The sequence below is a fragment of the Beta vulgaris genome, chromosome 2 (assembly GCF_026745355.1).
Source record: "Beta vulgaris subsp. vulgaris cultivar EL10 chromosome 2, EL10.2, whole genome shotgun sequence".
Lineage (NCBI taxonomy): Eukaryota > Viridiplantae > Streptophyta > Magnoliopsida > Caryophyllales > Amaranthaceae > Beta > Beta vulgaris.
Genome location: NC_079203.1, coordinates 2098601 through 2115211, shown reverse-complemented (window position 1 = coordinate 2115211; position 16611 = coordinate 2098601). Strand labels below are relative to the sequence as shown.

General features: G+C 35.9%; 2 protein-coding genes across 2 annotated transcripts; one reads left to right on the top strand and one right to left on the bottom strand.

Moving 5' to 3' along the window:
* Positions 1 to 670: 670 nt before the first annotated feature.
* Positions 671 to 3988, bottom strand: LOC104887738 (uncharacterized). The gene is made up of 3 exons (XM_010672463.3): positions 3402 to 3988; positions 1717 to 2105; positions 671 to 1218 (listed from the first exon to the last, which is right to left on the bottom strand). Exons 1-3 carry the CDS (start codon positions 3564 to 3566, stop codon positions 780 to 782), a joined length of 993 nt encoding a protein of 330 aa, XP_010670765.2. The 5' UTR covers positions 3567 to 3988; the 3' UTR covers positions 671 to 779.
* Positions 3989 to 10347: 6359 nt separating this feature from the next.
* On the top strand, positions 10348 to 15875 carry LOC104887739 (RNA polymerase sigma factor sigA). The gene is made up of 10 exons (XM_010672464.4): positions 10348 to 10509; positions 11833 to 12574; positions 13118 to 13316; positions 13411 to 13503; positions 13730 to 13858; positions 14051 to 14104; positions 14218 to 14295; positions 14438 to 14500; positions 14781 to 14893; positions 15474 to 15875. The coding sequence occupies exons 2-10, from the start codon at positions 11904 to 11906 to the stop codon at positions 15580 to 15582; spliced, it is 1509 nt and encodes a 502-aa protein (XP_010670766.2). The 5' UTR covers positions 10348 to 10509; positions 11833 to 11903; the 3' UTR covers positions 15583 to 15875.
* Positions 15876 to 16611: the final 736 nt, after the last annotated feature.

Below are 16611 nucleotides of genomic sequence, written 5' to 3'. Positions count from 1 at the left end.
CATATATTAGGATCCAATATTCCGATACAAATTCTAAAGGGGTCATTGCTGTCAGAGGACCAACTCAACCAAAAGTTTACGCTGATGATTGAGGCTCCAAGAATAGATTTATACTCTATCACGCCCCCTCACGCGAGACCCCATTGGGCTTGAAGTGTGGATGCAGCACAGGCTCTCTCATACCTGTCGCTAAATATTCCACTTAGAAATGAGGGGTGGATGAGATTTGAACTTATGACCTTTATGTCACGCTGGCTCTGATACCATGTCAGAGGACCAACTCAACCAAAAGCTTAAGCTGATGGTTGAGGCCCCAAGAATAGATTTATACTCTATCAATTGCTAATGGTTAATGGTGTTACCGAATAAGTCGTATCTGTATTTCAGCGTATGCCAATTCATATAGGATAGCGTATGAGCCGATTATGAATCAAGATTATGCTAGTTGGTTCGGCTTGGAACCTCGACGTGCTACCTACGAAATGGTATCAAATAAAGGTTCTTAGCTTATTTTCAACTAGTCTAATCTACAAAGCTTTTCCCTTCTTTACCTTGAAGTTTTAGTATACATTAAGTGATGGAAAAGAGACAATTAGTTTGAGAAGCACAGCTTTCAAATTACAGAAAATGTGTGATTTGTAAAGATGTTTAAGCAATATACACCTAGAAATCAACAAATCACAAACTAAGCATTAACTTCATCAAGCATTCTCAAGGCCAAAATCCTCAAGTTATCATCCTAAAACTTTGAGCAACAGTGAGTTTTATCATACAAAAGATCAGGTGTTAAAAGCACGTTTTAAGGCCTTTTTCTGTTCTGATGTCAAATTAGTAGGAAACTTAATCTTGAACTTGATTCTCAGATCACCTTTACTCTTGGGATCTTTTGCAATAGGCATCCCTTCCTTAGTAATAACAAGCTCATAGTCTGGTGTGATCATATCTCTGACAGGTATGGACAAGGTCCGGCTATCTAGCGTTGTAACCTTGACCGTGGCTCCTCCAATGGCCTCCGCCAAAGTCACATTCTGAGTCATGATCAAGTCGTTACTGTCTCTCGTGTACACGTCGTGTGGCCTCTCGTCGATCACAAATACTAAGTCTGCTGGAAGCTGGTTTGGTTGCTCATTTCCCTTGTCCGGAAATGTTATCTTCGTTCCTTTTTTCCATCCAGGCTTTACTTCTATTGTTAGTATCTCTGTTTCTGGTACTTGACATCTATAAATGAAAGAATGTTATGGTTGCTTAATCAAGTATCACTTTAGATATTAAGAGGAATATGGTAGTACTTCATAATAAGAGAGCAAAATGTTTTCAGATCCTTAGTTAAGCTTGCAATCTAAGGTTAGATACATCTGTAATTATGAATATACACATTGAAATATGGTTGCATAATCAGATTTGATCCATGATAATTATGTATCATTTTAAAACTTGGTCAAAACTCAAAGCTAATGAACACAGTAACCATGTAACATTATATGTCGCAACTAATTAGAGACGGAGGGAGTATATATCAGGAATTACCCATTTACATCTGTAATTATGAATATACACAATGAAATATGGTTGCATAATCAGATTTGATCCATGATAATTATGTATCATTTTAAAACTTGGTCAAAACTCATAGCTAATGAACATTGAACACAGTAACCATGTAACATTATATGTCGCAACTAATTAGAGACGGAGGGAGTATATATTGGGAATTACCCATTAGCATCGACGATGGTCCTTGAGATCTTCATCTTTCGTGTCGATCCAGTATAGAGTTCTTGAAGTGTACAAGGCAGCTTATTTTCAATAGGAGGTGGTTTCTTTGGTGTAGTACTAGCTGTTCCACCTTCATTATATGTTCTATATGTGCTCTCATTTCCACCTTCACTATATGAATATCTTTTGCCTCTTCCACCACTTGGTGATGACCCAAATTCAAAAGGACTAGTCCCAAAAAATTCAGCAAATATGTCTTCTGCACTTCGAGGATTGAACCCATTTTTGTTGGTTCCATAGGGGGAGCCACTTGACCCTGCTGGTGCATCCTTAAGACCTTCTTCACCATGTTGGTCATAGAATTGTCTCTTGTTTTCATCACTTAGAACCTGAAGGTTTTTTAATAGAATTATTAGTCATATTCGTCGCGCTATCTAATAGAGTGTTTAAAGTGACCCGTAACAAATAGTTATTAGATTAGCTCGTAAAGGTGTTAATTTAGCTTAATACATAGATTAGAGTTCGAGGAGTTCTTAGATCAGACAACATTACTTGTCGGAAGAGCTTTTCCACGTTAATTAGTAGGGCTCACTAGGATCGAATTTGAATTAGACAAAGTCTAGTACACATTACATAATCAGGTGCCTTAGTCCTTACACCAATAAAATAGAAGGGTCCCAAATTATCAAATGGTTCAAACAATAAAGAAACCTCAAGCTTCTAGGTGTAAATTTTTTAGTATATACCTAATTCATTATTTATGAGTACCATTTGGTCTTTTGGTGTATGAAGAGTCACAAACGTGTGAATTAGATAAGAATTGATTCAATTTACGAGTATAATTTTCATAAGACTTTGTCAACTAATTTAGCCGATAGCTTGATATCTATTTATGAAATTCTTGATTATTCTTCTTTATTTCTTAGATATTTTTGCCTGAATACATCTAACACAAAAAAATAATCATCAAAGATGCTAAAACTGAACCAAGCACACCTTAATATATAATATGGTTAGCTTTCATTCTTAGGTGATGACTGCTGAGTTTGTTTCATTATCCTATTTCTTGCTAATTTCCATTTCCTAAATTTATACATATTCTACTACTTCCTCCGTTTTAATTTAGTCGTGACACTTTTAAAATCATAGACTCCTAAACAATTTTCGGAGATGAGAGAGATAGAGAAAAATAAATAAAAGGGTCACATGTGATAGGAGATAGATAGAAATTATTACCCAAAATGAAAGTGTCACAACTAAATTCTGAAACTTTCTAAAATAAAATATGTCACAACTAAATTGAAACGGAGGAAGTATAATTTTGCAGTGCAACCAACTAACTGCCAAATTTCAGAAGTTGATCATCTTTTCTACTTCTTTTATAAAAAAGAATTACTACAATGCTAGATAATCTTCTTTTTACTGAATCTACACCATATCTAACATTGATAAACCAACATTATATCACAAGAACTCCACAAAATTACAAATAATTAACATATGATTAAAATTTTCATTTTCTGGACTAAAATACCTCAATTTTATGTTTGCATAATTACCCAATTGAACATAAATTCATTATATAAAAAAAATCCAGTTTTGCAATCAAAAAGCAAGAAAAACTATACTAATTAATGAAATTAATTAACAAAGGGAAATAAATAATTAAAAATAAAAAAATTTACCTCATATGCTTCAGAAATTTGCTTGAATTTAGCCTCTGCTTCTTTCTTGTTATTTGGGTTTTTATCTGGATGCCATTTCATTGCTAATTTTCTGTATGCTTTTTTTAAATCATCATCTGTTGCATTTCTATCTACCTGTAATTCATTGTAATAATCTACACCCATTTTCTTCTTCTTTCTATATATTTAACCTTAAATAAATCTGCTTTTCTTTTTCTCCTTGAAAAAAACCCAGAAATTTGATAAACTTCATGCACAATTTTGTAAAACTTTGATTATATTCTAAATTTCAAAGTTGTAAGCTTTTTAAATGGGTAGATTACACCCTAAATTTTAAAAATACACTTTTATTTTTTATTAATGTGATTTTATAAGAATTGGAAATGGATAGCTACAAAAAAAAGTACAGAAAAAAATGTAAAAGAATGATTTTTTCTGGCATTAATGAGGAAGATGATGATACAGATGCAACCTTATATTATAAGTTTATATCATGCACAATATTCGGGATATGTTTAAAAAAATTGAGATGGTTATGCCAGATCACCATGTTATAACTAACTGGAAGACCACTACTACTACTACAAAAAAAAAACTTCATACTATGTTTTGGAATTCAACATGTCTTAATTCGTTGTAGTTAGTAGTTTTTTTTATAATGAGAAATCGTAAATTAATTAAAAGAGAAAGTAGAATTTAATGCTAATATAATTAAATCTAAATCAAATAAATAATTTTAAAGGAACTTTATGAGCTTTTACAGTTCATAGAAAACAAAAATAAGCAAAACCGATAAGGAGGGTATGCTGGTCAATGCTTGTGATGATGGAGTCAAAATGTTAATGGCTGATGACAGTAGGAAGAGTTGCGAGTGTCAGTCACGACTTGGACAACGTACAACCAACGACGTACGTTGCACCTCATCGCATGAGCAGTCCCAACAATTTCCTATAGCTTGGGATTCTGGGCTCGTGATATGATGAACAATCACGCTCCTTTGTGACTCAGTACTTTCTCTCTAGAGTATTTCATGTTTCTCCCTGAGATAGGAGAAACGCATTGGAGTGGGCGTGCTGAAAACCACCAGATACAATTAGGTTGTCGTCTTCATATTTGAATTTGTCAAGGCAAGAACCATAATCCCCTCAAAAAAACAAAAGGCAAGGACCATAGAGGTCAATGCCAAGCTAAAAAGAGAGGTAAATAAAGTGAGCTCTCGAACACACCTACGGGTTTGTGAAATCGGAAAATAAAAGTCCTAATCGATCGTGAAAAACGTTCATCGCCTCGTCCACACGCACAATCCTCTTGATTCACCTTATCTCTCATCACAGAGTCCAAAAACACCACATATTCTACTGTTATAATTCCCCACGCCTTAACCAATTGATAGAAGTCACAAACAAGAGTGTAAAGAACACAAAAACAACTTATTCCTACCATGTTAAGACGAACCACACATATTAAGAAATCGATTAACAAACTGACATTTACCCTACCTAGGGGAAAAACCAACAACCAGGGGGAGGAGAATCCCAAAGACGAGGGGAGGGCCGGGGGAGGGGATCGGGGTGCCCGACACAAACAGGGGAGGGGGAGGGAAAAGGGGTGCCCGACAAAACCGGTGGAAAGGGAGAAGGGGAAGCCCGACACAAAACAAGGGGGAAAAAGGGGCGGGGAAACCCGAGAAACTGTAAGGAAGACACCATAGGGATGGGGGAGGGGACACCGATGCGCTACAGGGGAGGAAGATGGAAACCGATAAACATCGGAAAAGGGGACGTGGCCGACGTAACTACGACGGTGGGGGATCTACATGACTGTGGGGGTGGGGGAAAACATCATCAACACCAACGAGGGAGAATACTTGGACCACAAAAACAAAAAGGGAAATAGGGAGGGCTTGACTGCCGGCGTGAGGAGCCCGAGGTGGCTCACGCTGCAGTCGAGCCTGCTGGGGTGGTAGTTTTGCCGCTGAGTGTTTTTAGGGTTTGGAGGCAGAGGAAATCTTTTAGAGAGAGAGTGTAGAACCCCCGTATGTTAGTTTTCGGAGTTGTAGTACTAGTTAGTACACAGACTTAACATGTCTTCATGTCTTTCAAATTGAATTATGTTTTATGTAACTAATATTACAAACAACATAACGCAAGATCCACGACAGTGTGGTAATTTCATTCTAGTACAATATTAAAAACTAGAGTCTAGTTGATGTTGGAGTTGTCAAAAAGATCATTTCGTTCAACTTACTTTTGAAAAAACAAGATAAAAATAAGTTAGGTTAAGATAAGATAAGATAATCTGAATAAAACAGATTAACTGTATACAATTTGACCAAAACACGCACATTAAAATATAATTGATAATATCTTGTAAATTGTAATGTTATACTTCTTGAACTTGAAAATTTATGATTGATAAAATAAGTTTTGATCTAAATGTGCGTGTTTTGGTCAAATTGATTATATATTTTAGCCTAATATGCACAAGATTGACGTAAACACATTAAATATTCTCAAAGAGGGTCATTTACGGTCTAAATTTGTAAACCAAACTATGACTGTATAACTTTTTTTTAATAAAGGTAGGGAAAAAGAAGGTCAGGAGACCCTCCGCACGAGGGGAGCTCCAACCAACAAGGAATGAATGAAGAGCTAAATGAGTACAATTTTCAATAAAAAACTAGAATCTATGAGGTGGCCAACATTGGCAATTCAATCTGCTGCTTTCATTGCTTTCCCGTAGACATGTCTAATAGTCCAAGAAAAAAAGGAGCGGAAAGAAGTCTGGTTATCCTGAATGATGTGAATGATCTGCCAAGGGGGGACCAGATGCCTTTGAAGGAGTTGATAACCATGAAGTTATCTCCTTCAATGTGAAGATGAGTAATAGCATTTCGAATAGCTAGCCAAACTCCAAGCTGAAGGGTCGTAGCTTCTGCCACCGAGACTGAAGATTTACCAAGGTTTAAGGCTGCGGTTTTGACTAGGTTGGCGTCAAAATCTCTGATGATAAAACCTGCTGCTGCTGAAGAATTACGAACAGAACCATTGAAGTTGAGTTTTGATGGAGGCTCCAAAGCCACCAAGATTGAAGAAGGGTACTTAGGAGTGGAGGAATGGAGAGAGAAGAGTGGAAAAAATATATTGAAAACCGTGAAAAGTCAAAAGTAACATCAATTAGAGAACCTAAATAATTTTTCATGTTGTGCTTAATAAATTTCTCCTCCATCTAAAATTAATTCTTACATATTTTTTTGGTAAACAAAGTACCATAGGAATTTAGTTTTAGATACTCCAAAATAAATTGCTAGAAACAAAAATTAGGGGGATCGGAGATCCCCTTCTCCTTAGGTACATTAAAACTACGGTTTTTTCACCAAAGACCCCCGAGTTTTCAAAAAATTCACCTGGTACCCTCCAAGTTTTCAAAATTCACAGGGTACCCCTAAGTTTCAAACTAATACACGGGGTACCCTTAAATGCCCTTAATGACTAACGGCGTTAACCGCAGTTAGTCATTAACCCTAATTTTCTGTTTTCAACTCTAATTAACCTCTAAACCTAACCCCTACCCTAATCCTAAACCCTAAACCCTAAACCTAACCACCCTTCCCCCACCCTCCCACCACCCCTACCCCCTGTCCTACCCCCACCCCACCGCCCCAGCCCCCCTCCCTCACCCAGCAGCCCCCCACCCCACCCTCGCAACCCCCACCCACGCAGCCCCCACCCTCCTCCCCCACTCCATGCAATTTTCGCAGCCCCTAAAATCTCACCCCTCCCCCACACCCGCACCCCCCAGCACACCCCAACCCCGCGCCACCACAACACCACCTCGCTTCCATTTTTGCACCCTCCCCCACCGTCGTTGCACCACTCTCCTCCAATTTCCGCGAAACAAAAAGTCCCCCCACAGCGAAAAAAACAGAGGGAAGAAAAAGGGGTTGCGGGCGGCGCGGGGGGCGCAGGCGATGGGGTGCGAAAATGAAAGGGGGTGGTGCTGTGGTTGGCCGGGGGTGGGGGAAGGTCGGGGGTGCGCGACGGGGAGGGAGGGGTGGGGGGACTGCTGAAATGAACTGAGAGGGGGAGGAGGGCGGCGCGAGGGTGGGGGAGGGGCTGCGGGGGGTGGGGTAGGAGGGCGCCGCGAGGGCGCAAGGGTAGGGGAGGAGGGCGGCGCGAGGGTGGGGAAGGGGGCAGGGGTGGTGGGTTAGGGTTAGTGTTAGTGTTAGGGTTTAATGTTAGGGTTAGGGGTAGGGGTTAGGATTAGGGTTAAGATTAGGGGATTAATTAGGGTTAAAGCAGAAAATTAGGGTTAATGACTAACGGCGGTTAACGCGTTAGTCATTAAGGGCATTTAAGGGTACCCCGTGTATTAGTTTGAAACTTAGGGGTACCCTGTGAATTTTGAAAACTTGGAAGGTACCAGGTGAATTTTTTGAAAACTCGGGGGTACTTGGTGAAAAAACCGTTAAAACTAGCCATAGGCCAATATTATCTGCAAAGTTGTGCTCTCTTCCAACATGTTTAATCCTTCACCTTCTTGAATATCTTGCACAAGTTTCTACAATTAGTTAATTCTCCTGTTCACTCAAATCTAGTTTATTGATTGATTATGTACAAATATCCTTTATAATAGTTATGTAGATTTTACTTGGTTTGAGTATTGGTACATAAACAAATTCAATTCTTAATTAATTTTAGTTTTTAAAGATAACTGACAATTTTTCGAACATCACAAAATTTACCCAAGATGGGTTTGGGCCGACATATTGGCCTGAAACGGACCATCAATTTAAATTATAAGTCCGGTCTGGCCAAACCCGATCCTTAATCACTCATATAATGCAAAACATCGTGGGTGGATTAGATTAATAATAATTTATTATGCATCTAAACTTACTTTATTGCACAAAAACTGACTATATTAGAAAAAAAGAATCCGACTATATCTTTTTGAAAACTGACTATATTAGAAAATTGACTATATCATACAATAAATGACTATTTACAAGGTGATTATATCATACATATATGAAAAAACATTGACTATATCAAATGAACATTGACTATCTCATATGATTCTCTATATACACCTCATCCGTTTTTTTAGATGACCCATTTTGGCTTTTAACACTATTCACATATGTGACTTTGATTATCCTTTGTGATTTCTACTTAAGGAAAAAATATAATCATGTGAAATCAAATCTTAATAGATTCGTCTTACTATATATTTTTCAAATATCAACTTTTTGTAATTTTTGCTCAATTATAATTAAAGATATAAAAATTCAAAATAATACATTGACAAGTATGCCCAGAGGAAACAAATCAACTAAAAATAAATTAAAAAAAGATATAAATTATTGTAGACTCGAAACAATTAAGTTTTTTTTTTTTGGCACCCCAATCCAGACATCAAGACGAGGAATGAATTTTATCCTAGAAAAGAATAAAGAGCAAAATACATTTTGATTTTTGTTATGCCTTTTGTTTTTTGTTTCGTTGTCGTCACAAATTAGTGACGAAGCAGATGAGAAGAGAGAGAGAGAAAGGAGGTGATGACATGAGGTGCAAATTGGCGAGCTATGCACCACCCAAAATAGGACCTCATATCTTCTTTAACCAATAAGATTTTGCCACTCGTATATATGTGGATTTTGTACTTCTCAAATATAATCTAAATTCTAAGGTGTACTTTTGCTATAACTTCAATTTACTAATTATCCATTCAAATAATGATAAGTTTATCTATCCACATAATTCTTAATTTTACCCTAAATAGTTACTAATACATATATACAACTATACAAGTAAAGTATTGATAATGTGGTTAACACTTAACACCTATATATAAATCATGATTATACGAGATCACTCATTATGCAAAATTATTATTTGGATACGAAACACTGTTATTTGATCTTAAGACATGTTACAAAAAGAAGAAGCTGAAAACATAATCATGATTCAACATTTATATCAAAAGGATTCTATTTAAATAGTAAGACTTATAATGACATTACTCCCACTTGTTCTTACATTAAGTGTTCAACATAATAATCAATTTAATTATTTCATGAAAAAACATTAATTTTTTTTATCTCGAAATAATTCTTTTATTCGTTATCCTGAATAAAAAAATGATATATGCAGCCTTGTATTGCATAAAATAAATTAAAAGTGGAAATATCAAGCAATAACGAAACATTAATAACACCAATCGACATGTGTTTTTCTCAAAAGCTCCTATATTAATGAATTACCATCATACGATATGTATAAAATACTTATATTTATCTTTGAATCCTGCATATAACAAAAACGTTTATTATTATGATTCGCCAACACCATTACCTAAAAACCTACTTTTTAGAAATAAAGTTCACATAAATTCTTGATCCCTCCCCAAAGAAAGTAACTTTAATAAAACAACATTAATAATAATGACTACTAAGGTAGTCATTCATAAAAATTAGGAAAACTTGTCAGAAAAAAAACATTTTAAAAGTTCAATTTTGCGAAAAAAACCTTATAAAATATTCTTTGCAAAAAGAAACAACAAACGTAATTTTTCTTGCAAGAAGAAACTTATTCCCATTTTCCGGTGTGTTTTTTCTCAATTCCGGCAATACCCTTCTATTTTTCTTTAATTAAGTGCAGCAACACTTCTATGCATCACAAAAACCACACCGAAAACTGAGAATATGTTTCATCTTGCAATAAAATTTAAGTTTATGGTTTTTTTTCGCAAAAAATTTTTTTTAAAAGGTTTTTGCACACAAAATTGAACATTTAAAAGTTTTTTTTTTTTTACAAAATTTTCAATTAATCACCCATAATTAATTTAATCCTAAACAATTAAAATTAGAAAAAAAAGAAGGTATGTTGGTTGAGCTATAAACCTTTTGAGACCCCATATAGTCATGGAAACGTGGACAACCACAGCCACAAGAACAAGAAATAAAACAAAAACACACACAAATAATCTCAATCTTATTGCACTCACAATACTGTTAACACACCCATAACAGATTTTCTCTCTCACTTTCTCTTTCTCTCAACTGTGAAAATAGTGTGAATTTCTTAAGCTTTACACTCAAATTCAGGTAAAGTTTCCTTCTTTTTGCTCTCCAATTAATATGTAAAGTTTTTGTGATCAAGCAATAAATGATCATTTATTTTGTGAGAATTTTGCTGTTTCTCTGATTTTGTTGCTATTATTTGCAATCTTTCTCAATTAATTGATTGGTTGTTTTTTTGGTAAATCACCCATGAAATATATACTGTTGCATTGATTTAATTTTGCTTCATGGAAAAGATTTAAGCTTTTAATTATGATATATGGATTCTGAAGCTTGATTTTTGTGCTACAATGTGTAGTTCATAAGTATTTGTTTGAATTTTGATGAAGTAGAATCTTGTAACTTCTTAAGAATGGAGTTTGAAGTTGTTATGTTCCTTGTTTAATCCGCCAAATTTTTGTCTTCATAAAAAGAGGATAGGTAGTGTTTGTGTTGGATCCTAAAAGCTTTCGAGTAATTGTTGGAAATTGGAAGATTATCAACCCAGAAAACAAAAAAAAACCCGAAAATGACTGAGAATTTTCTAGATTAAGATCATGGTTGAGTTGCCTCAATTGATAATACAACTTCCATCATCCTACATGGGACGCGGGTGTAATTTTACACTCTCTGAGATTCTCACACTTGCCAATCCATGTACTCGTGTGCAAAGACGGAGGAAAATGTGAGAGGGTGTAAAATTAGACTCGGATATATGTTGAGTATTGACAATTAATAAATCATATGATCATTGAAAGTGAGATATATAGCAAAAAATAATGAAATTGTGGTTATTGTGCCAGTCTTTTTGTCCTGATATAAGACTAATTGATTTTACGGCATTATGAGATGAAGGTAACTTTAATAGACAAATACTAACTTTCAAGTGTTATGGAGTTGTAAATATTCACTTCTGCAAGGCAATGACCTATGCCCATAGGAATACACACGAGCTACATCTTTGAGTGCGATATGTGTTCCGGTAGGATAGTTTTATTTATTGCCTAATAAGCCAGTTTTCTACTTCCTCCTTTCATATGTAAGTGCAACATTTGCATTTTTGAGTTCACAAAATTTGACCATATTGTTATACTAATGTATTAATCAAAACCTTACCATGTGAGATCTTGTTGGATTTATTACAATATCTGCTTTTACAATATCAATTTTTCATATCTTCGAATCAGCACATCGAAGACCATCAAAAGTAAGTGTTGCACTTATCTCTGAACAGAGGAAGTATATTGGTAGTGACTTGTCTTGCCTGTTGTACTTTTATTTTCTATTGCACACTCGATTCCCCTCCCTAAGTGAAAATATGGAAAATTAAAAATATGACGAGAAGGCTAACATAGAGATCTCGGGCAGATTGTAGAAGAATTCCCTTGGGACAAGGTGATTCATTTGAGCTTTGGAGTCCAATGCTCTGATGGTGTTGCATGTTCAGGCTTACAATGGCCACGGCTGCTGTCGTTGGGCTTAGTGCTGGCCAAAGGCTTTTAAGCTCCTCCTTTTGTTACTCTGATCTCACAGAAAAGCTTTCCTATACCGGTGAACAGCATCAGATTACTCCCACAAAAACTGTAATTGTTGCCAAGAGAACAGCTAATTTTAATCAGAGAGGATCATCAGTCAAAGCTCTTAAAGAATGTATAGATGGTACTTTCATTCCTCCAACTTCTGAAACATGGAATCCAGGATCTTCTCCTTTAGAAGAGGAAAATTCAAGTCCTGAAACTCCATTGGAAGCTCTCCTTTTGCTGCAGAAATCCATGCTTGAGAAGCAGTTAGAGCTATCCTTTGAGCGCAATAGCATGACTGATATGCCAAGGGAGTATACTTCTAAGGGATCACACGTCACGGCCTCAGGAATTCCTGCTCGAGTACGAAGGATTAACGCTAAGAAGAGAAGTCAGGGGAAAAAGATTTTTACAAAGGAAAGTGAGAGAGGGAAACCTCCAATGGCTACTGTAAGTCCTGAGCTACTCCAGAATCGTTCAATAGGCTATGTGAGGGGTTTGACAAGTGATGAATTGCTGACTCATGCTCAAGTTGTGAATTTATCTCAAAAGATAAAAGCCGGTCTTTCCTTGGAGGATCAAAAGTCAAGGTAGCTAGCTTTCCTTTATTTCAGCTGTATCGTTTCTTGTGGTCCATCTTTCTCCTAACAATGCTGGATATCTTGCAATGATCAAGTGCTCTTTCTTTGTTCCAACTCAGATTTAGATTGCGTTCTCTACACCCTAAAAACATTTAGTTTAGAAACAAGTTTAGATTAGTTCAGATAGGTTTCAATAACTTTAGATAAGTTCCAATAATTTGTATCAATAAGTTCCAGTAAGTTTAGATAACTTCAAGTGAAGAGACCATAAGTCTGACTACAGAGAGTGAAAAATATCTTGGCACTTCCAGTGGTCTTCTTCTTTATTCCAAAAATAAGTGGGATGATCTCCATCAGGGTGGGGCAAAATTGTATATAAAATCTTCTTCTTTTTTATAAAATGTTTTTTTGGGTGTTCCAGAAACTGTGTATAGTATTGGTTAGGGGTTATTGTTGTTGCAGATATAATTTGTGTCAGTCATCCATGCTATGGCTTTCCCACTAAGTTCAAGAATTCTTATGGATATCGATCTTTTGACTGTGCTTTATCAGACTGAAGGAGAAACTAGGGTGTGAACCTTCTGACGAGCAACTTGCAAACTCCTTGAGGATGAACCGTGCTGAAGTGAGATCCAAATTAATTGAATGTTCTCTGGCCAGAGAGAAGTTGGCTATGAGCAATGTTCGGTTGGTCATGTCCATTGCTCAAAGGTATGAGAACATGGGTGCTGATATGACCGATCTTGTTCAGGTGACTTTTTTGTTCATAAACTTATGTCCGTGTTTGTTTATTCTATGCTTCATTTAGTACATCATCATGTGAAACATATCAACTTCTCATGTAGGGTGGACTGATTGGACTTCTCCGGGGAATTGAGAAGTTTGACTCATCCAAAGGGTTCAAAATTTCAACATATGTTTATTGGTGGATACGTCAAGTAAGTGAAATGCTCGTGTTAATTAATACAGTATATGTTTTACTTGAAACACAGTAATAATATGATTTATAATATCAATATTTACTTTACAGTACCCACATCTTTTGTATTTTTAAGTGATGTATCCTGAACCTGTTTCTCGCACTTGTCACGTACCTGAATTCGTGCAACTTAGTGTTTATCTTTCCGTCTTGTTTTAATTTCTGTACTTTGACTTCTTCTGCAGGGTGTTTCTAAAGCACTAGTAGAAAATTCAAGAACTCTGAGGTTACCTACTCATCTCCATGAAAGATTAAGTTTAATTCGCAGCGCGAAAAATAAACTTGAAGAGAAAGGGATAACTCCATCGATTGATGTAAGTTTTATTTCCTTTTGATGATGAAGAATGCTTCAAAACTTCTGTAATTTCAGTATGCTTCAGTTCTTGATCCTTCAACACTTCCTTTGGAAGAATGCAATTTGAAACACGTCTTCATTTTTATTTACTCATTGAGCCTATTTTCTTCTATGGTGTATTGTGCTGAATTGCTGATTTTTTTTCCCGCAGAGGATAGCTGAATCTTTGAATATGTCGCATAAGAAAATTAAAAATGCAACAGAGGTAAGTTAACGGTAGTAACAAAAATATAAGGATATATATAGTTTAATACCACTACTACAAATGGTAGTATTTCTCTTATGGCTTTGTTCTAAATGTTACTTATAATTGCGCAGGCCGTCAGATCTGTCTTATCACTGGACAGGGAAGTATTCCCCTCTTTGAATGGTTTACCAGGAGAGACATTTCATAGTGTAAGTACATTGACGAAAGAGAAATGACATAAGCAATGCTTCACCATCCAAACCCTCTGTAGCTGTAGTCATGCTTTTTGATTAGCGAAGTTGTTTTGACTTTCATGACTATCTGATCTCATTACCTTTCCTTGATTTTCAGTACATTGCGGACAATCGCCTAGAAAATAACCCGTGGCATGGTGTAGATGAATGGGCACTCAAGGTAATTTAGTTGACAATGTGCTTCATGGTTGTGAAAGACGTATTTGGTGGGTGGGAAATGTTTTCTAGGAAAAGTGATTTTCCCATTTTCCTTTGTTTTGTTTGTAAAGATAGAAAATGTGTGGGTAAAATCATTTTTCAATATTGTAATGCATATATTCTCCTCAGAAGCTTCATGAAACTAACATAGTACACTTGGGGGTGTTAGGAAATTATACCTCCAGGGTATTGTGATTCACGAAAATTCTTCCATTTTTTCTCATTTACTATTGTTTTTGCAGCACGAAGTAAGCAATCTTATAGACACTGCACTCAGGGAAAGAGAGAAAGAAATAATACGTCTCTATTATGGTCTGGAGGATGAATCTCTGACTTGGGAAGAAATTAGCAAAAGGTGAGGTGGTCTAAACATCGATTTCTTGCAACTTCTAGAAATGTGACTCTCCTCTTTAACCATATTGATCTTTTGCACTGTTTCACCAGTTCCTTGTGCATGGAATTATTTTTGAACTGCCGAGAATAATGGAAACTAAGTACATAATTTATTTACACAATGTATGTTCCAATGCATAACGTAGATCTGATTGTGCCAAACTACCTCTTCTACTACCTATAACAGCACATTTTGTTAGGGGTCGATCGATCTTAATGGATTGAGCATATACCATAATCATCGTTCTTTATGTGTCTTTTACATCCCCACAATTGAGTATATACCATAATCATAGCTCTTTTTGTGTGCTTTTATATTGCTTTAAGAATGTGGGTAAAAGTTAAAATAGAATTTCTCACTTACTAAGGCTAGAAAGTGGCCTATTATTTGAGCACCATAGAAATGTGCCCGATAATTTAGCTACAAACGGAGTAGAATCTTAGGTCGATCCAATTTCATTTTCTTTATCTCCTCTTGTTTTGAATGCTATAGTTATCTTGATCTATTTGGTAATTAACATGCCAATTTTCTGCTTGTTCAGGATTGGTTTGTCAAGAGAGCGAGTCAGACAAGTTGGACTAGTCGCGTTGGAGAAACTAAAACACGCTGCGAGAAAGAGAAGGATGGAAGCCTTGCTGGTGAAACACTAGTAAGGCATATGAATCATAGTCTACTGTAGAGCTTATTGACTGTATATATATATAACAGAAATGAAACATTTACATTCACTTTCTTACAGTAAGTATGAGTTGCATCACAGGGGCTTACACTAAACTTTTTTATTCTTAAAACCCTGTCTTTTGTTCCTGGGATCAGGAAGTTTGTTGTATAGTTGCATGTAAGAGGTCACAAAAACAACTACTTATGCTTCATGTATTAATACAAGTTTAAATTTTGATAAAAATAGGTATTTGTTTAAATACACAGCATATGATTTTCTGAACTTTGTGCTCTTCCTGTTCTGTTAATTAATTTGCAGCAATAAAGTATTGATGACCTATACCCAAAAGATTTATGTTTGATGTAAAAAAAAAAAAAAAGCCTCTGCTATACATCCAAGTGTCTGTATATGATTGGGCGGTGACGCGGTGATTGACAATTTGACATGTATGCTCCACATTGGTTGGGATTAGAAATTCTAAAAATGATTCTTTTCAAATATTGTAGCAAGCTATTCATTTAGGGGTTTGATCCTTACCAGCCAATATGTTGGTGTTTCCTACAGACTAGTAGCCTTGTAAGAGTTAGTCCTTGGGCTGACTTAATTTCCTAATAAAAAAATAAAAAAATATATAACTTAGAATTTGTTTTGTTGAAGTACTATAGTAACATGCATTTAATTTGTCTTGAAAGAAGGTTGTTATTTTGGTGGGGCACATGTTAACTAGGCTCCTTATCTGATCCCGGTCATATGTTTCTAACTAAAAGTGAAACTCGTTACTTCCCTCTCTTTTCTCACGAAGTCTGCTAAAATGCTTACGAACCAATTATAACCATTAGCAGAACAGGCACATGATGGTACTCAAGGCTATTTTTTTGCTCGTTGCTCATTTGAAATCTCCAAATGAGCATAATCACATAATAGGTAGGGCTCAAATGAGCAAATGGACAAAAAATAGCCTTGGGTGTACCATGAACATAGTACACCCGGGTGTATAATAAAAACACTCGCACATGAT

Excerpts from the sequence above, each read along its gene's own strand:
- LOC104887738 (XM_010672463.3), bottom strand. The coding sequence starts at position 3,566 with ATGGGTGTAGATTATTACAATGAATTACAGGTAGATAGAAATGCAACA. Across the intron at positions 2,106-3,401 it reads AAATTTCTGAAGCATATGAG|GTTCTAAGTGATGAAAACAA; the intron begins GTAAATTTTTTT and ends AAAAACCTTCAG. Across the intron at positions 1,219-1,716 it reads ACCATCGTCGATGCTAATGG|ATGTCAAGTACCAGAAACAG; the intron begins GTAATTCCCAAT and ends TTTCATTTATAG.
- LOC104887739 (XM_010672464.4), top strand. The coding sequence starts at position 11,904 with ATGTTCAGGCTTACAATGGCCACGGCTGCTGTCGTTGGGCTTAGTGCT. Across the intron at positions 12,575-13,117 it reads TTGGAGGATCAAAAGTCAAG|ACTGAAGGAGAAACTAGGGT; the intron begins GTAGCTAGCTTT and ends GTGCTTTATCAG. Across the intron at positions 13,317-13,410 it reads ATATGACCGATCTTGTTCAG|GGTGGACTGATTGGACTTCT; the intron begins GTGACTTTTTTG and ends CTTCTCATGTAG.